General features: G+C 38.8%; 2 protein-coding genes across 8 annotated transcripts; both read left to right on the top strand.

Moving 5' to 3' along the window:
• The first annotated feature begins 1,368 nt into the window (after positions 1–1,368).
• LOC105170152 (Pentatricopeptide repeat (PPR) superfamily protein) lies at positions 1,369–4,952 on the top strand. 3 transcript variants are annotated; one of them, XM_011090787.3, is made up of 4 exons: positions 1,369–1,779; positions 3,280–3,686; positions 4,024–4,420; positions 4,527–4,680. In XM_011090787.3, the coding sequence occupies exons 1-4, from the start codon at positions 1,447–1,449 to the stop codon at positions 4,542–4,544; spliced, it is 1,155 nt and encodes a 384-aa protein (XP_011089089.1). In that variant the 5' UTR covers positions 1,369–1,446; the 3' UTR covers positions 4,545–4,680. The 3 variants fall into 3 exon arrangements, with proteins under 3 accessions (XP_011089089.1, XP_088740619.1, XP_011089088.1); XM_088884493.1 differs by having other exon boundaries at positions 3,397–3,686; positions 4,024–4,952; XM_011090786.3 differs by having other exon boundaries at positions 4,024–4,952.
• A 629-nt stretch (positions 4,953–5,581) lies between these two features.
• Positions 5,582–20,297, top strand: LOC105170153 (chromatin modification-related protein EAF1 B). Of its 5 annotated transcripts, none has more exons than XM_011090788.3 (23): positions 5,582–5,916; positions 7,527–7,723; positions 7,830–7,884; positions 7,961–8,058; positions 8,153–9,593; positions 9,700–9,819; positions 9,917–10,069; positions 11,214–11,408; positions 11,554–11,634; positions 12,666–12,723; positions 12,800–13,314; positions 13,401–13,448; positions 13,815–13,878; positions 13,970–14,166; positions 14,276–14,329; positions 14,465–14,545; positions 14,628–14,765; positions 14,923–15,039; positions 16,011–16,114; positions 16,268–16,483; positions 16,573–16,945; positions 17,834–19,535; positions 19,828–20,297. In XM_011090788.3, the coding sequence occupies exons 2-22, from the start codon at positions 7,581–7,583 to the stop codon at positions 19,451–19,453; spliced, it is 5,871 nt and encodes a 1,956-aa protein (XP_011089090.3). In that variant the 5' UTR covers positions 5,582–5,916; positions 7,527–7,580; the 3' UTR covers positions 19,454–19,535; positions 19,828–20,297. The 5 variants fall into 5 exon arrangements, with proteins under 5 accessions (XP_011089090.3, XP_088740800.1, XP_088740799.1 ...); XM_088884674.1 differs by having other exon boundaries at positions 9,917–10,081; positions 12,872–13,314; XM_088884673.1 differs by having other exon boundaries at positions 9,917–10,081; positions 16,023–16,114.
• The last annotated feature ends 400 nt before the right edge of the window (positions 20,298–20,697 follow it).

Genomic DNA, 20,697 nt, shown 5'->3' with positions numbered 1-20,697 from the left:
AATTCATTTATTTTATTAAAATATACAAAACAAAAAAAATACAATAAATAATAAAATTTAAAAAAAATAGAAAACTGATGGTCTCCAGTACCCCCCTCCCAACCCAACCCCAATTGCCAGCCACCTGCGTATCTCGCCTTACTCATCTTCAACTATGCTAACTAATCTCAGTGCCTTTTTATTTTTATTTTTTCTTTGGTTTTTATAGTTACATTATCTCCCTTTTAAATTCTCATAATATATAGTTATTTTTAATTTAATATATATTCAGATAATACATCACATACTAAGCTCCAATTACCCAAAAGTTAAAAAAAAAAAAAATTACCCAAAAGTTAAATAACTCCTTTTAAAAAAAAGAGTTGCATAACAAATATTCCTATTTTTATATAGGGCAAAAGACAATTTTCGTCCCACAGTTATAGACTATTTTCGTTTTAGTCCCGTAAGTATCTAGAGTTTTAATTTGGTCTCGTAAAATTGAAAAATTCGCAATTTCAATCCAAATTTCGCCGGAAAATTTTGTGGGTCGCTAAATTGGGGACTCGATCCTGATTGGCTGGAGAAGCTGATGTGGCGCATATGTGGAAATTAAAAAAAAAAAAAAAGAAAACGACTCACGTGGATTAAAAATCGCCCGCCAATCGCCGCCACCTTCTCTCTTCAATTCCGCCGCCGTTACTTGAAATTTCTGGCCACCACATATACCATTCGATTCCCCATAGCAAGGAGAACAAAACCCTTCAACCAATTTTGAGATCTCACCACGACAGCGACTGGGCTTTGAAATTGACCGCCGCGGACAATTCCCGTCGATTCGCCGGCGACAGGACGACCCACGATCGCGGATTGATACCATTGGATTCGTCTCCTCACTGCGGTTTTAATGGAACTAGTCTCATCCATTTTCATCAACTAGGTGCAAAGATCCATCGTTTTGAAGATCTCGATCGTCGTCTGCCGCGACTGCACCTTCCGCCGGCATATTCGTCTGAACGAACCACCTGCTCGGAAGACCATCGTTGAACGCCTCTCGTTCTGGCGAATCTTTTGAGACCAGTCCCATCGATTTTGGTCACCTCTGTGCAAAGATTTGACGAAAGCCATCCTCCGCCTTTGCCGACGGTCGCGAGCTCGATTTTCGTCGTTTTTTTTTTATTTCCACGTATGCACCACATATGCGCCACATCAGCTTCTCCAGCCAATCAGGATCGAGCCCCCAAATTGTGAATTTTTCAATTTTACGGGATCAAATTGAAACCCTAAATATTTAGGGGACTAAAACAAAAATGGCCTATAGCTGTGGGATGAAAATTGTCTTTTGCCCTTTTATATATTATTATTAAATGTTGCACTGAATGAATCAATGGTGCCTGTTACTCACTCATTCAAACTCTCTATTCAAACACCGAAATATCACTCCTTGAGCTCGGGAGCCTCATACCAATGGCGTCCCTCCCCGGACCTACAAACCCCTTCCCGCCGCCCCTCAACCGCCCGACCCAGTCCCGCAACCGGCACCGACTCCACCCACCGCTCGCCGTAAGTGAAACAAGACTCGACCTCGCGAAGCTGAAGGAGGTAGAAGCGAGAGAGAGGAAAGAGGAAACGAACAGAAAAATAGCTTCCCAAAAGGCCATTTCCATTATACTGAGGAGAGAAGCCACAAAGGCAGTCATCGAGAAGAAGAAGGGGAATTCCAAGAAACTGCTGCCCCGAACTGTTCTTGAAGCCCTTCACGACCGCATCACCGCTCTACGCTGGGAGTCTGCTCTCAAGGTCAGTTGCCCTTTGCTTTATTTGTTTCTTTTATGTTAATTGGTTTTAAGTTTCAATTTTGTTGCTTTGACATTAACCAATAAAAATGTATGATCAAACACTTAAAGATTTTTATATGTAGTTATATGCTCTTAGATATAGACAGGAGTGAGAAGAAAACTGTAAAATCAGACAAGTACAAGTATGTAGAGGACAAGAGTTGCCTCATGGGGATAATTTGTAGTGAAAGATGTAGCTTGAAATTGTAAGTTAAATGGAGAGGGAAGAAATTGAGTTCAGAAGTACGAAAAGAATTAAAGGTCTGTTTGCGATGATACTTTTGTTTGGAATAAGTTGTAGAGGAAGTTGGGCGAGTTTGTTGGGAAAAAAGCTTAATATGTAGGAATTTTGCTAATAAGTTGCAAAAGTTGGTGAGAAGAAGTTTATAACTTCTGGTTGAAGGAACTTAATTTAAGCAGTTCTAAAACATAAGTCATAAATAAAAAACACCATTTCCAGCTTATTTTCAGAAAAGAAAAAAAAAAAAAAAGGAAAACTAATAAGCACTTAAACACCCCTTAAATTGAAGTTGGATAAAAAGTTGATGGGCTGCAGAAAGGGGAAGAAAGAAACATGAAATAGTCAAGAAGAATGAGAAGGTCTAGGAGGAGTTAATGGACACGAACTTGAAAGTTGAAACGTATTTCTTAGAATACGAACTTATCTTTGAAGCCCTTTGATTTTTTAAGATGAAATTTTCGCGGTAACAACAGAAGCCTGAAATGTTACAAATGGCTAATGCAAATGTTTAGAGTCCCTTAAGTGGCAAATTCCTTAAAGACAGATGGAATGAGTGTCTGCACCAAGATTAATAGCATTGGTTCTCGAAATTTGGTATGCAGTTTCCTAGTATTTTCCCACAATGTTATCTACGTGTGCAAGCTAAGAGAAGACGGAGAGTCCTTTTAGTTTAAAGGGCTGTCACATATAAGTTGGAACAACATGAAAATGGTAATAGTAGATTCATTCGATATTCATCAGATGATGGGCTAGATTCTGCCGGAAAAAAAGAGGCTTGTAAGCCAAAGAAGTTGAGGCAGAGAAGTTACTCTTACTAAAAATGATTGCTGTTTAGCAAAACGCCCATGAGAAATTTGTCAATATATTCTACAACCAATCTCTTCTAAACCATTGGAGCATTGAAGAATCTTAGGCATCACAAATTAAGTCAAGTTCTTGAAACTTATGGGTATTGATTGTTGTTTCATTTTACAACGAAGCATTAATTTCGATTATTCATAAAATGATGAATGTCTTAGTGTGGCTTTGTTTCATGGCAAGAATGCCAACTTATGGTGTTCTACATCCAATGTGAGATCATCTCCTCTAACTGTCTTGAATTTTCATGTATAGGCTGCTTTATTGGCTATTTGAGATACCAACTTAAAGGGAGTTGACGCTCTCAAACTTCCATCCACTTTTTACCGTTGACAATTATACACTTTATGATAATGTTTACAGGTTTTCGAACTCCTTCGTGAGCAACTTTGGTACAGACCCAACTCTGGTATATACATCAAGCTAATTGTCATGCTTGGCAAATGCAAGCAACCTGAAAAAGCTCATACCTTATTTCAGGCAATGATTGATGAAGGGTGTGTTGTGGACCGTGAAGCTTACACTGCCCTTATGTCTGCCTACAGTCGAAGTGGCCTTTTTGACAAAGCGTTTTATATTTTAGAAAAAATGAAGACGATATCTGACTGTCAACCTGATGTCTACACGTACTCAATCCTCATTAAGTCGTGTCTCCAAGTTAATGACTTCGGCAAAGTGCAATCTCTGCTGTCTGACATGGAAATACAGGGAATCAAGCCTAACACGATCACATACAACACTCTCCTTGATGCTTATGGAAAAGCAAAGAAGTAATTCCTTTTTAATCCTTTGCTAGTTTCGTCTTAATTGGTTGCCAGGAAAGGGCGAAAATTATGATGACTTAAATGTTCATGCCATTAATGAGTGTAAAATAGAGCAAGCCAGGAGTATTATATTATTTGATTGTTCTTAGAAAGTTTTTCTAGATAATTCGGTATAATAAAGATCAGTTGGCAACCATCATTTCGAAAATTGTCTCCTTGAGTATTTTCTGCAGCCTATAGCCCTGATTTCTTTCTTTATACTCTGTTTTGTTTGTTTCCTGGTTAGCAGATGCTGCATTTGGTTATAACTCACACCATTGTTTGCATCTTTTGTTGCCAATAGGTTCATAGAGATGGAATCTTTACTTGTGCAAATGCTTAGACAACGGGAATGCCAACCCGATGTGTGGACCATGAACTCATCACTGAGAGCTTTCGGCGGCAGTGGACAAATCGAAATGATGGAAAAGTGCTACGAAAAGTTTCAGAGAGCAGGCATCGAACCCAACATCAAGACATTCAACATACTCTTGGATTCGTATGGCAAAACAGGGAACTACGAGAAAATGAGCTCTGTAATGCAATACATGCAGAAATACCACTTCTCTTGGACCCTTGTCACGTACAATATTGTCATAGATGCATTTGGAAGAGCCGGTGATTTAAAACAGATGGAATTCTTGTTCCGGCTGATGCAGTCCGAGAGGATAAAACCAAATTGTGTCACACTTTGTTCGCTGGTAAGAGCTTATGGGAATGCCGGAAAAGCTGAAAAAATTACAGCCGTCTTACGGTTCATCGATAACTCTGACGTTATGCTTGATACTGTGTTCTTTAACTGCTTAGTTGACTCATATGGGATGATGGGATGCTTTGCGGAGATGAAAGGTGTGATTGAGATGATGAAGAGGAGAGGCTGTGAGCCCGATAAGATCACTTACCGAACAATGATAAAAGCGTATACACTCAGCGGAATGACCAGCCAGGCCAAAGAGCTTCAGAATGAACTTGCTTCACTGAGAGGATTTCCTTAGGATGGAGAAACACAATATACTGCTTGGAAGATACTCATATGCTTGGTTATGTGCGAAGTTGTGGAAGAAAGCATCAGGTTTTTGTCTGCTAATCTTTGTAGAGGGTCAGCATATTGATTTATAATGTAAATTTTGATGTATTTGATCCCTTTCCTTCAAGAAGGAGAAAAAACAAACAAACAAACAAGTGATGATCCATCTCTTGCAATGGAAACATGGCTGCTAAAGTGTTATCACATGTGCTTTCTATTTATTGCACCAGAAATTTGTGATATACTATGTTCAAATAGAACCAAGAAAAATTATTAGACCTCCCTAATAGTTCAAGACTCTTAAATTGATCCAGTTTAAGGTTTCAACCCTTTTTTTCCACCTCCTCGCATAAACACTTGAAGTGAACGCTAGTCCCAATGAGCGATGGAAGGAGTTAAGAAGCACAAATCGGTGACATGACACACAATTACTCAAAGTGATGATGAGTTTGCTAGTTACGATGAACAGTTGAAGGAGTTAAGGATGTGGGATGGCTTGAAATTATAAAATCTTGAACATTCCATAAAAAGCATGGAACCTTGAGGCAACCTACATATTTTATTCAATGCATGTATTCTTTGACATCTCCGATTAGTTTGTATGATTAATGCAATGAAGCACATTGACACCTATATTCTAGTAAGCTTACTTTTTAGAGGTTAAATAGTTGATGAATTGAACTACATAATAAAGAATATAGGGCCAAGCCCATAAAAGGCCCACTTCCATTGTCGACTAGCCCACTTTCACAAACGCACATACAGACTACAGAGCGCTCGAAATAGTTTTTACATTTTTCTTTAACAGGAAAAATGGAAAAAATAATAATAAATAAATTGCAAATGTTTTTTAGAGAGAGAAAGTGAGGGAGCACGAAGAGGAACGAACCTGAAAACACCATTTTAGTATTTTACGTTAAAATCTCACGCAGAACACACACCCGCATATACATACACGTATTTGTATATATCTGTTTACCTCTGTAATCATATTAGAAGGGGAATGCTTTGATAATTTTACGTACTCTAGCGCAGAAATAGACTCTTTGCTTTGAGTTGAGGTACCTTGTGCATCAGAAGAAAAACCCTAAGAGCAGACCCAAAATTCTGGGAGGTCTCCCATTTTCTGAGCCCTAGATTGCAATTCAGTCGTGGTTAATCGCAATTCAGGTAATATTTTCTGTTCCCAGCTCCGGAACCCTAGAATTTTGAGCTCTGCTGAAGTTCGCCCTAACCCTAAGTGTTTTCTGGGGATTTTTTGATTGAATTTGGGGTTTAATTTTGGGGAAATGAATATTGAGTTGGTGATTGCGTGTCGGGTTTCGTGCATTTTGGTTTTATTGCAGGGAGGTTTTTTGATATAAACTTGTAGCAGCACAAGTGAGCTTCTCAAATGATTGGCATTTGAGTAGTTCTTGGAATTCCGTGTTTCATGTTGAATGAGTTGAGTTCTACTATAATGTTTATGACTTTTATTTTTCTTAAGCTTTTAGTTGATCGGTTGTGAAAGTTTGAACTTGAGAGGATGGATAGAAATCCTTGGGGTTACGTTCACAAGTTACATCTGATATCTTGCTGAGCTAATCTGTCTAAATCAAGTTTTGTGAAAAGTTATCGAACTTTTGACTTGCTTTAGTTGACGTCATCAGTCGGCAACGTGTCAGATGGGTGGAATTAATGATGGGCATCATTTTACTTTGAACTGTAAATGCACATGCATGCAGCGCATTTCTCTTCTTTCCATATTCCCGCCTAGTTTTAGAGATGCTACGGAATTTTTTCCAATCTCTGGGCAAATGGGGAAATAATATCCTTGCCCTCTTTTCCATCCCACCTTCTGAATAGGAGAAGTGCTATACATACATGAATATGCTGCTCGCAACTGTCTTTGTATGTGGAATGGGCTTCTGACATTCATACCGGACCTGCTGCGTGTATAGGTTGTATACCTCCATGGATATATTGAGTTGACTATTCAGGATGTTGTGGGATTTAAAGCATTGATAGATGGGAATTGGTGCTGTGCAGTATCACAAGAGTGTCTGAAATTCAAACAAAAAGGAAAAATATGGAATGGTGTTGCGTCTCTGTAGGACATGGTTGCGGGTCAATGCACCCAAAATTTTGAAAATAATTGATGACTAAATCTCCAGTTTATGCGGTTAAAGTTTTCTCTCCACCCCGAGCCATAAACTCACTGTCACCACTCTTCTCCCCTCTCTCTCATTTTCTCTTTTCTTTCTAAGAACCAAAGTGCTCAAATTAAATCATTTTACGTCCTTTCGGAAAAACAAAGCAGTGCTTAGTTCTTGTTGGAATAAGAATGGCGAAGCAGGCCATGCCACTACTGAGACTTGGAACAAAGAGAAATCTTGGTGTTCTCTAGAAAAAGAAAATTGTTCATTTATCTAAACTTAATTTTTACTGTTTGCTTTTAGTTCTTCAATTGTGTCTGCTAGTGAAGATTAAATTGACGGACCATCTATATTGTGAATTGGGCCAAGAACTTGGCTTTACTTTTACAAGGAAAAGACTCAATAATTGAATTCATATACATATTTTTTAATTTGGTTTGGGGATAGCATTATATTATTCTTAATTGTTGGTGCTTTTCCCTGTCTCAAACACATACATACACATAGTATATATATATATATGCCATACCCTAGTTATGTATAGAAGTTTACTCCCTGAGTGCTTTTGCTCTTTGCTTCATATCCTATATCATGTATCCTTCTTTGCTTGTATTGTAACAAGTCTTTCTGTTCTTTGTTCTGTAGGAGTTTTCATCTTGACCTAATGGAGGAGATCATATGTAGCACTTGAAGTAGGGAATGCATGGATGTAGTTCAACATCTGTTCCAATAGTCAATGCCGAAGTTGATTCTATGGGCAGAGTTGTTGAAGGCGGAGTTGGTATTGCTAAGAGAACTTCTCCGCTGAAAACAGCAATAGAGAAGGTTCAAGCAGAGCTCAGGTAATGATGCTATGCTGCTGGTTTTAGATAGGGTCATGTTTCAACTACATGTCATCCTCTCAAGTTTTATATTTTTGTCATGGCCATGAATGCTTTATGGTAACAGGCAAGAGTATGGTGTTCGGGACGAAAGGAAAAGAGAACTGGAATTTCTTGAGAGAGTATGGAGCTTAACTTGATTACTTTTTCGTACATATATAGAACATTTGTGGGTGATTGATTCCTTTTCCTTTGCAGGGTGGAAACCCCTTAGATTTTAAGCTCGGAAATGGTGCTTCAGTTAGTGTCCAGTCAACTTCAATTACTGATCTACATCCTGATCAGATTGTGACCAGGTATTTCAAATTAGTTCACTTTCAATTTTAATTTATTTAATTGGGTTCATTTTCTGTTTATGTACTTCATTAAAATTTTCTTTTGGCATGCTAGTGAAGCAAAAGGTAGTTTTGCATTTACTGCTTCACCTCATGGAGACTCTGTGGAGAGTAGCGATAGACCTGGGGCAACTCCTTGTGAACCCAATAGCGCTGATAATCTCATGTTATTTGATGCTGAGCAAGAATTTTCTGAAGGTGGTCGGAGTTTCTTGCATCCCAGGAGGAGTACTGTTGTGCCATCTGATCAGTCATTCCACATAGATGGGAACCGCAAAACTCAGGAGCATGGGGATTCAGCTGCTTTTGGACTCCCTAGAAAAGCGTACAAGAGAAGGTACAGGTCCCGACCCAATCGTGATGGAGCTAGGTCAGGTTCAACTGATGTGAATCCAACTCGTGGTTATCATGCCTCTTCTATACCTTCTCGCCATGGCCCCAGGGATGCGCAAGGATTGACATCGGATACAGAAAATCAACATATATCATTGGATCCAAAGCCTGCAAGTCTAATAGATGGTAACCTTCATAAGACTGTCTCAGGAGATGGTCAGCCTGATATGGAGTTGGATAGTTTAAAGTCTGTAGAATCAACCAAGGATCTGATTAAAGGTGTTCCAGATGCTACATTGGATGTTATTGCTCCCAGAAATTCGCACAATGAGCAAGGTAACCAACAATCACTCTCTGGTGCTGCAAAAACTCCTAACCAAATAGATTCTAGTAGGACTGAAGCAATCCAGGCAATAGAAAAGATGAATTCTGTGATTGTTGGGTGTGAGACAAGTGCGACTAACACAGTTGAGAATCAATCTAGTTCCTGTCAGATCAATGGTTTTAGCAGAAATAAAGTAGATGAGAAGACAAATGATGCTCAAACTCGCAGTGCTCCATGCAGCATAAATTTGTTGGGTTCTGAGTCATTTTGCACAAGAACCAGCCTAAGTATTGCTGGAAAGAGTGATATTGAAATGTGTACTGGAACAATGAATGTTGACTCTAATGGGAACCTAAACAATCCAACTCTACAAGTAGTGGCCTCAGTTATAGAAAGTGATAAATTTGTAAAAGAAAAGAAAGATACTGCTGGAATTGATAGTTCTACTCTTGTCAACAAGGAGACGGCTTCTCAAATCCAACAAGAGAATGGTTTTCGACTCCAACCAGAGGAAGAATCAGATAGAGACAAATATGCTTTTATTAGCGAGGTTAAAAATAAAGAAGTTGAGGGAGTGGAAGTCGGTGGGTCCACTAGATCAGAATCTGGGAGAAAATCTATGGATCCTTTGGTTGAAAATACTGGATCACAGATTGAAACATCTTATGATGTTAGGCGTCAGGATTCTATCGATGTCTCAGGTTCAGGTCTCCATGACTCTCGATTCTTGCCTAGGGTTTCTAATGTTTCCATTGAAGCACAAACTTCATCTGGGCCAGACTCATTTGCAAGCAAAATTGATGAAGATTCAGTCTTAAAAGAAGCACAGATAATAGAGGTTACACTTATGAATTTGTCTTTAATTTGTGTCATCTGTTTGTGCTTGAAGAATATTATATGTAATATGTTATTGGGCCAAAAGATCTAATGTAATTAGTGAATAGGCAAAGCGAAAGAGGATTGCGGCATTATCCATTATGACTAATCCGACGGAGATTCGCTGGAAATTTCATTGGGATTATGTGCTTGAAGAAATGGCATGGTTGGCAAATGATTTTGCACAGGTTTGCCCTTCATAAATTCTTAAGAATCTTTTGTTTCATACAATATATTCTTTTGGAGTTATCGTGAAAGCCTTCTGTGTTACATCTTGTCATCTAGGAGCGTATTTGGAAAATAGCTGCTGCATCTCAAATATCTTTTCGGGTTGCTGTTACTTGTCGGTTGAGAAAACAAGAAAAAGGTTCTGGCATGGTTGCAAAGGCCGTTGCTCATACCTTGGCTAAAGCTGTCATGGAGTTTTGGCATGCTGTGGTACAAATTTACGTACAACTCTTTCCTTTAAATGTTTTTCTGCCTCTGGTTCTGTTATCCTGTTGGTTCTCCTTCAAGTTTGTTTCTAGATTTTGATGTTGAATTGCGGCTTGGACTGTTCTATAGCATATCTTTCTGAATTCTTCAGCTGATGTTAGGAACACACCCCATCCCATCTTTACATGTCTATTTTGACTCGACAGGGAGTTTAAGATTAGAGTTGGCATTATGAAAAGTTTTAAGATATGGTGCTTTATTTCCCTTAAGAGTAGTGTTTGGGTGATAATGATGTTGCATCATTACTCTTGGTGACAGGGTGCTTTGAGAAAAATATTACAGTTTAGGAGATGTAGCCGTATCTTTTTTACGACCTGAAAACTAAGTAGGAGTGATAAATTCGGGATTAGAAATGTTGATGCACTGCATATGAAGAATTGTCAACATGATTCAATTTGTGTGAACTGCTGTGCGATAAACCTAACATTGATGGATTATTCAAAATTACAAGACTAATGAACCAATGTGTGGTTTCAAATTTCAAGGTCTTCTTATTTTCCGTTATATTTTGTTTGAAGATATGTGTTATGTTTCTACGGCCTTCAGAGAAATTACTGGAATGTTTCACAATATTTTAGTACCTTAATTTTTATTGTTTTGTTCTCCCTATGGAGTACTGTTATTAGCCATTTTCTGCTATAGTTTGGACGTGGGCAACATAGACCGGTGAATGTATTGTCTAAATTTTGGTTTACTAATTTTGGCATTTGGAGCTCGTGAGAGTTAGAATTGTTGGCTGAGTTAACCTAGTTTCGACTTTTCTTGTTGGGGCTTTTATGTGAGTGTCATCTTCCCTTTTGTGCTTGGTTGGTTTTGGATGAGTCACTAAAGCTGTCATTAATATCTGTCCCTCATTGTTCATGTAATTCAGGTGATTGTATAGTGTAATTAGTTGCGCTAACCCCCTTTTTTTAATAGCTTTTCTTAACTTCCTCAATAAGACTTCAGCTTTGAGTTTGTATGTTTTCTGGCATCAGTAAACTGGTGCGCTTTGTTGCCAAACCCCTTCCTTTCGGCACAGATGGCTTTATAAAAGATAGAATAAATGCAATGAAATAAATATATCCTCATTTAGTGGCTTTTGCAGGATACAGGCAAAGAATTGGAGCAGCAACGTCAAAAGAATGGGGCACTTTCTGTTCAGGCTTATGCTGTCAGATTTCTGAAACATAATAAACACAATGTTACTCATGACCAAGCTGATGTGCCATTAACACCAGATAGGATCTCCGACTCAGGAATTGTGGACCAGTCATACTCATGGGAGGATAATTTGACAGAAGTATGCCATCATCTTTGTCTTCCCAGATGATTCAGCAAATCTTGCTTCATCTATGCATAATATGGATACATGATATATATTTTCAGATTGATGCTATGGACTTGCCTGGTTTACTTACCTATTAGATTGTGCCATTATCCTTCAGGAGAACCTCTTCTACAGAGTCCCCACTGGAGCTATGGAGACCTATAGAAAGTCAATTGAATCTCTTGTAGCTCAGTGTGAGGTAAATATGTTGCTTAACCTGCGTGAACCATATCTTACCCATATTTTCTTGCTTTCTCATGTTCTGCGCCTTTTTATTTTCTTTTATCATAAGTAGTGTATCAAATACATTCTTAAATAAGAAAATATGTTGTTATTGGGGCCACAAAGACTGTGAAATGCTCATGGATCGATAAGAAAGCCAATCCAGTAGCATGATGGATCTTCATGATATTTGAAGTTTGTACACCACTTATTCTGTCTATAGTTTGTCTTGAGCATTAATTTGTAAATTACAGGGGACTATAAAAATTAAGGTAACTGATCAGTATCTCTTAATTTATGTTCATTTATCAAACAAGTTTAAGATTTATTGATTTTTTATTCCAGTGAAAAGTTGAGTGGTCTTAGTCTACGGTATTTTCAAGGTGGATGAATGGTCTGAATGGACCTTGTATATCCATTTTGTCTCAAAGACTTTTTCCTAGTGAATCAGGCGATCATATCAAATATTTGTTAAAAGGACTTATCAAAACTAAAAAGAATTTTAATTATTTACGTAAAGGAAGTAGCTGTTCTACATGTGTCCTTGGAGCTGAAAAGGTCTGTGTTTTCCCTTGAAGAAACTATTATCCAATTTGTATCTTCATTTTAGCAGTGATAAGGACTTTTGCTTCCGCTACTTTCAGTATAAATATATAGGAGTGGAGTAGGTAATTTGAAGTCCATGCCTTGAACTGGGAATTTTTGGTGAAATTCTTGAAATCAGTGTATGTGGAGCATTTTTTCCCCCTACCTATCTTTCAAACTTAAAAATATATTTTCTTGCTACTGCATAAATAAGATGAAGAATGATTGAAAACATCCAGAATTTGGGAAAGAAAATAGGAAAAAGATTACGGAACTAGAAGTTCTTGGCTTGCTTGAGCTTTTTCATGTGATCTATTATTGATAAGTAAATGTTACTCAAATATTAGTTTTTTTCTTCTTTAACAGTTGGTGTCTGAGCTTTCTTCTATTCATTCTGTTAAATTATTCAAATTCTTTCCTCAGAGAAATGGAGTCACTGTGCAAGAGGAAGTGGAGACATCTGCATGTGATGCTGCAGCAGGTAAATCTGATACAGGATCTGCTTATTTTTTCTGATTTATTGTTTTCTGACTAGGTTGCTTTCGCTTGAGACTTAGAATCCCAAGATAATGCATTTGACGAGGATGAGGGGGAAACAAGCACATATAACATGTCAGTGGTCTTTGAAGGTAGCAAGTCTTCGAGATATGGCGAAAAGAAGCGAAAACACTTGACACATGCATATGGTGCAAGGTTGTATGAGATGGGCTCCAATTTGTTGCCAATGCACTGTGCTGAAAATAAAGTAGTGACCCAACAATCTGCTTTATTGGCAAAGCGGCCAGGAGGAAGTCTTAATGTGTCAATTCCAACAAAACGTGTGCGAACTGCTTCCAGGAGAGTTATTGGACCATTTAATGCAGGAGCATCTGGATTTCAGCTGCCAAATAAAACAGATGCTTCAAGTGGTGATACCAATTCGTTTCAGGATGACCAGAGTACTCTACGTGGTGGGTTGATTGTTCCAAATAGTTTGGAAGTTGAATCTGCTGCAGATTTTGAAAGGCAACTACCATTTGAGTCTGCAGAGGTATCAACAAAACCCAAGAAGAAGAAGAAAGCAAAGCATCTGGTATCTATAGCATATATTATCAAGTATGTTTGTCGTCATTGTAGTCAACTCATCAAATTGACTGTTCCTTCTATATTACTGGACAGAATGCTGAACAGAGATGGCAGGTTGATTCCAGCTTTCAAAATGAGCAGGTGAATATTTCATGTCAATGAATTCAGCTATTTTTTTAACATAGAACATTCTGAATGGACTGCTGATGCACATAAGCTTAGCATGATTGGTTGTTGTAGTCTGTTTTGTGTGTTTTGTAAAGTATTGCTCCAACCATCAAGAACCATTAAAAACTTACACTCCAGTGCTTTCTGAAGAATGGAGCTATTAGGACTGAGCAGTCCAAGGGGACTTCTTCTAATTAACTTCCATTACATGTTCTGTACATCTTATATTTAATAAATGCCGAGGAAATATTCTTATGTTTTTATGTTCTCATTTGGTCAATGAGAGGTTTACTTTGTTGGGTTTCAAAGTTTTAGTTGTCTATTTACTCTACTTTGCAGTTTCCAAGGGATCATTTGAAAAAGAGGTCGGACAGTCATCAACTTGAGTATAATGGAACCAGTGGTAAAGCATGTTCTCCTTTAAGCCAGTGGTGGTATAGAATGGTAAATGCATTCTTTATAGCTGCTTATATATTTACATCTCTCTTGTGAAGGTTTATTGGGTCAGCCCATGATAAAGAAGCCGAAGATTATGAGGCAATCGCAGGATAACTCTTTTGACAATATGCCACCAAGTGGTGGGTCTGTTCCTTCTCCAGTAGCCTCCCAAATAAGTAACATGTCCAATCCAAATAAATTTATAAAAATGCTTGGTGGCCGGGATAGGGGTAGGAAAGCTAAAGCGGTAAAGGTATTTATACAGATTGCCATTAATTTTCTGCCCCCTTCAGCCTTTTCACTTGTTGATACTATATGCTAATGGTACAAACTCTGAGGTTGAGCGTTTTGATTTCTTTCAGATGCCTTCTGGGCACCCAGGTTCAGGAAGTCCATGGTCACTCTTTGAGGATCAGGTTGATTTATTCATAGTGCATAATATGCATATTTATCATACAGATAAATTTGTCTTCTGGAGTATGAGATATGGTTGTTTCATCATACTTTTTGTGGTACGCACATACGAATAAATTGTTGTTCGACATTGTTAGGCACTTGTTGTCCTGGCACATGACCTCGGGCCCAACTGGGAACTTGTAAGTGATGCTATCAACAGTACTTTGCATTTCAAGGTAGGATTGTACAAATTTTCTTGTTTTTAAGAGTGTTTTAGTAAAGATCCAGTTGCTCACATTATTTGTTTTATGTAATTAGTGCATATTCCGCAAAGCTAAAGAATGCAAGGAGCGTCATAACTTTTTGATGGATAGAACTTCTGGTGATGGGGCGGATAGTGCTGAAGATTCTGGATCTTCACAGCCTTACCCTTCTACTTTACCTGGGATTCCCAAGGTAAAATTCCATGTGCTTCTTGTTTGCTTGAGTAATCAATTTATCATTTTACAATCGAACCATTTGTTTGCAATATAGCAGCCTCTACGCAAGCCTTATTTTCTTATCATCAGTATGATGTGTTTCTCTGTTGATAATGATTTTGCATGTCGTACAGGGGAGTGCCAGACAGTTGTTTCAACGTTTACAGGGGCCAATGGAAGAAGATATACTCAAATCCCATTTTGAGAAGATAATAATGATTGGACAGAAACAACATCATTGTAAGACTCAGGTATTGAGTTTGAATAGGATGTATTATTGCCGCATCTCTTGCAGTCTGAATATGCTTGAGCATTTTTATTGCGTGCTCACACTTGTCTTTCTGTAAGTTTTCTATTTTGATAATAGAAATTGAGATTCTTGTGTGAAGTTGGACCATGTGATCTACTCCATCTCTGAACTTCTAGCTGAATTTAAATACTTTTATTACACACCTGTTAGTTTTAAAACGATGCTGCTCCTGTACCCTTTTTTCTGCTACCATCGCCTTTTTGGCATATTGCTTCATGATGGCTCGTAGGACATATGGATCTCTAACTTATTGGTCCAAGTATAAATATCTCAGTATAAAAACTATGTACTTTTCCTGAGTGGCTCTCTTTGTTTAGAGGTTGATTGTGATGGGATCGTGCATTTTGTCGAAGTGTGACTTAATTTTGCAGACTATGTTTTAGTATTGGTTCAAGTTTTATATATTAAAGCAGGGATTTTTGCATGTTTCTTTGTCTGGATGGTTCTCTACTTTGATTTTACATTGTGTTTTGGGTCATACATTTTATGTGATGTTTGAATCAATCATCAAGACTAAGGTAGGGCAAGCATGTATTGATCATGTGATCTTTGGAGTTAATTGATTCTGGTTTTACAATTGAACTCATTTACAGACACCCCTGAGCTCAATTCTAGCCTAATATGGTTATCTCATAATTGCTTAAAGTCATTTTTGGATTCTTTTATTGTATTATGCATTATCATGCCTGCTTTCATGGTTAAACAATACCTGCTTCACTTTTCTGATTTCTTCATTGTGCTGTTGTACGAATATCTATTCCTCTCAACTCATAGAAATCCTAATCATTTGTCTGGATTAGTAAAACTTAGTGGATGTAAAGCATGAAAGCCATCAGTTCGCTACATTTTTTGTGTAATGTCCTCAATATATTATGATTATGATTTTAATTTATTAACATGATTTCTTCTAAGAATGATAACCAGGATCCCAGACAACTCCAGCAACCTCACAGCTCTCATACAACTGCCTTTTCCCAACTTTGTCCAAATAACCTGAATGGAGGACCAATTTTAACGTAAGATATGCAATTGATTTGGTCATGCATTTCTGTTGGGATTTTTTTACTGTTGAAATTGTGCAAATTGTGTGCTGAAACTGGATTTTTCTGTGCTTTACTGATTATGACTGTCGTCTTGTCCTTTTTCTGCCACTTGAAACTTTTTTGAAGGCCTCTGGACTTGTGTGACGCCGCCATTTCTGGCCCTGATATGCTTTCTCTTGGATACCAAGGGCCACATTCTGGTGTGTTGGCTATTCCAAATCAGGGTACATTCACCCCAATGTTTCCTGCATCTGGTGCCAGTTCTGTATTGCAAGGATCCCCAAATATGATGATTGGCAGTAATCTTTCATCTTCACCTGGCCCTCTCAATTCATCTGCCAGGTAATGAGCTCTTAAGGACACAAAGTTTTATGTTGATTATGTCCGGGTTGGTTTTTGATAAGGCGCATTTGTTTTTAATTGTTTTCCAGTAAGGATGCTAGATATGTGGTTCCCAGGTCTGGATCTGTATCAGCTGATGAACAGCAGAGGATCCAGCCATATAACCAAATGATACCCGGTAGAAACATACCACAACCCAATATCTCTCGTCCTGGAGCTCTTCCAGGAACTGATCGTGGAGTTCGTATTCTTCCTGGTGGCAATGGCATGGGAATGATGCCCAGTGTTAACAGAGGCATGCCAATGCCCAGACCCGGTCTCCAAGGAATTCCTTCATCTTCTATGGTGAACTCTGGAAGTATGGTTTCCCCTGGTATGTCATCGGCAAATATGCACGCCGGAGTAAGTGCTGGTCAGGGAAGCTCGATGTTGAGACCTCGTGAAGCTTTGCACATGATGCGGGTAAGCCATTTATGATTCTACTCATCCCTCTATGATCCTGTTGCTTCTGGTAATTTTCTTGATCGTCAGGGCATGCTGAATGTATAACTGGGAAAGGAACTTGAAGAATAGAAACACTTCCGTAATTTGTATTTACACCTTAATTAGACAAGTAAATACTGAATACTTTTTCTTCCAGCATGTGCTATAATCTGTGTATTTTTCTCTTTCCCTCCCTCTGCGAGTATTTTATATTGGCATTTTGGAGTTGATATTTTGATAATTGATCAAAAGTGTTGCAAAGATAGGATAATGCTCTTATCCTGGACTGTAACTGCTCGGTGCTTTAGTAATCTAAACTTGAAACTTCAAATAGTAGATAAGAAATTATAGAATGTACCAGTGTTGTCTCTAAATAAGATGGCGGTGGAGATGCTTGCTGATAAACAGTTTGGTGGTCTTTCTTGACATGGATTCTGATGGGAGGGAGGAGCCACTTTTGATTTTGGATCAAACTCTTTTTTCTGCTTGTGCTGTCAGTTTTTTCCATATTAAGTTGTTATAGTTGCTTAGACTGTTGCAAGTTCGATTGGACTGGCGAGGTGGTGTTAGTAAGCATCTATTATCTGGCCATTATTCATTTCTGGTCTTTACATGTACTAGAAAGATTTGTTTCCTGGTAAATATGGGTTTGATATGAACCTTTTCTGGAGATTGTCGTCTTCCTGCGAGATAATTTTTTTGTTATCAGTGTATTAATATTATTTTCTAGATTGGTATGTCTGTTCTTGGATGATAAACTTCTTCCTTTTTCTTTCCTAGTTAACATTTTTTCTGATGCATTCCCGAGTTTAATTTGTGCATTTGTCCAATCTCTAATGACATACAATTATCTATCTGGTCTTGTAGCCTGGCCCGAGTCAGGATTCACAACGGCAGATGATGGTGGCTGACCTTCAGATGCCTGGAAACAGCCAAGGAATGTCTCAATTTGGTGGGTTAAGTTCCCCTTTTCCTAACCAGTCTGCTTCTCCACCAGTGTCGTCATACCCAGTCCACCATCAGCCCTCCCATCCAATATCACCACAACAGCCACAAGTTCTTAGTCCGCATCACCCACATTTTCAAGGATCGGCGACCCATGGCCCCAGCCCCCAGCAGCAAGCTTATGCAATTCGCTTGGCTAAAGAAAGGCAGTTACAGCAACGGCTTCTGCAGCAGCAGCCGCAACAACAGTTTGCTGCATCTAATTCTTTGATGCCGCATGTAACGTCACAGCCTCAACTTCCTATCTCATCTGCTATGCAAAATAGTTCACAAGGTAAAGCCCAAACAAGTTCTCCACCGGTGTCACTCTCTCCCTTGACATCGACCCCTTCAATGAATTCAATAACTCAGCATCAGCAGAAACATCAAACAGCGACTCAGGGAGCTGTACGAAATGCACAAGCTGTTGGCAGTGGGTTAGCCACTCAGACAAGCAAGCAACGGCAAAGGCAACAACATCAGTTTTCCCAAGCTAATAGGCAACACCCTCAGCAACGTCAGCAGCTACAAGCTCAACAGCAAGCTAAATTTGCCAAAGGAGTTGGTAGAGGGAACCTGATGATGCATCACAACATCCCAACAGAGTCCTCTGTACTAAATGGGGTTTCAACAAATCCAGGGAATCAGTGTTCAGAGAAAGGAGAGCCAGCCACTCCTTTAGTGCAAAATCAGGGGTTGTATACTGGTTCAGCACTAAATACTGTACTACCAACAAGGCAATATGCTGCTTCACAATCACCCAATCAGTCCTTGCCTCAGCAAAAGATGTATTCTAGCCAAGGTTCCTCGTCTTCGAAACATCTTCAAATGACTTCTCAGTCTGATAGTAGCTGTCAAGGTCAGGTTCCACCGGTTGCTCCTCCTGTTCCATCTACTGGACCTCAGTCTGGGCCATCTGTGACCATTGCTGGGTCAAACCACCTACAAGCACCACCCCACCAAAAGTTGTTGAATCAAAACCAATCAGCACGAGTGGTTCAAAAAAATCGCCAGATTAATTCTGACCAATCAACTAAACCTCAAGGTAGAGATGCTGATGCTGATCATCATCCAACAAGCAGCTCTACTGAGATGGATACAATGACAGCATTACCTCAGACCTGTAACACTGCAACCAATATAGTTCAAAATGTTTCACCGCCCAGTGCTCATAAACGGCATGCTTCAGAACCATTATTGGATTCAAATGCATTAAATTCACCAGCAAATTTGAGTCCATCGGTGTCTATGCCGTCTAACTCGAGTGAGTCTGTGCCTCAAGTGGGCAAAGGGGTTACCCAGAGACCATCTGCCAGCTTACCTACTGGGACTGATGTTAGTGTGCAATGGCAAAAGCAGCATCAGTCACAAGGACAACAGCCTCACTCGCCAGTTCCCGCACTTCAGCAGCACCAGCAGCCGCCAGTACATACTCAGCAGCAGGCACAACTTCTCCAAGCAGGGAATGGCAATTTGTATGGTAGGTCCAATGACCCCAGATAGGAAAGAAAGCTAGCAGATTGCGTCGACAAAGACCGGTCATGCCCATATCGGGTCAACATACCCTTGAGATAGCAGTGTACAGGTTTGCATATCTTGATTAACGCTCGAGTATATTATATTTATTGACTTTCTTTACGTGCTTAAATCCTTCCATATCCAAACACTGTCTATCAGAATGGACATCTCTATCAAGTTTTATCCTTCTGGAAACTCAAGCTACCTAGAAACAGAACAAATGAGAAAAAAGAAAGCTGGGTGTATTTCTAAATTCTCCTGTTTTACATGCTTCCATCTGGTTTTTATCTCGTTATACATTATTATTAGTATATTTGTGTATTATTATTCTGTTTAACCATAAATTGCATTTTGTTTAGATAAGCGCATGATCATAAGGGATTGGAAAGATGATGTGTTGGCTGAAGTTAGGAGATGCCGGGCGGATCAAATTTTTTGAGTCTATTGTACATTAGCATCACTGTAGGGCTTCAGGAAGATAGAGACAGATATAAGGGTAGGTGTACAGGGTCTCATCTCTCCTTTTGGTGCCATTTTCTTTGTGCCCCCAATTATTTTCATGCTCACTTGAGGGGCAATATTTCTTTTCGCCTGCATAGATCAGTCATGTATTATCGCCCATATGTTAAGGGGCTTGTTATCATTGTAATGGCCGAAGGCTGTGGAATTTTTGTGAATATTAGTCCTCTTGTGTATACTCTAGTTGATATTTGTCAAAATAGTGATCGTCCACACTTCCTGAGCCCCTGCAGCTTCTGTACAGTTTGCAACTTTCAGGAACATGACTGATGTAGTTTTGCCTTCATTTAATGCTTCAATCTTGATGCTCTTTGTTTGGAATTTAAGTAAATGGACAATGTGGAATATTTACACGTGAAAATTTATTGGCGACTCGATTAAAAATGGAGGTTTTGAACTCTAATCATTACCGTGTTTGAATTTCTTTTTTTGATAATTATTGCGTTTGGATTGAAGCATCAGAACAGTGAACAGAAATCCTCATAATTCACATGTTGCTAAATCTTTATGTGAGCAACCATAAGCTGCAGATAGTCATACAAGTTTTCATACAATTGGATTTTGACCCCATTTGTGCTTGCACTGCAAACGCAATGTAGATGTCTGTGGAATACTATGGCAACCAGGTTACACATTTCGACGACCATTATATATAAATCAACACCAATTGTAGAACTGGGTAAAATTTGGGTTTATCAATTTAAATAAAT

This window comes from Sesamum indicum, linkage group LG9, assembly GCF_026168435.1.
Source record: "Sesamum indicum cultivar Baizhima isolate 11 linkage group LG9, ASM2616843v1, whole genome shotgun sequence".
Lineage (NCBI taxonomy): Eukaryota > Viridiplantae > Streptophyta > Magnoliopsida > Lamiales > Pedaliaceae > Sesamum > Sesamum indicum.
Note: the sequence above shows the minus strand (reverse complement) of the source record. Positions and strands in the feature narration are given on the sequence as shown.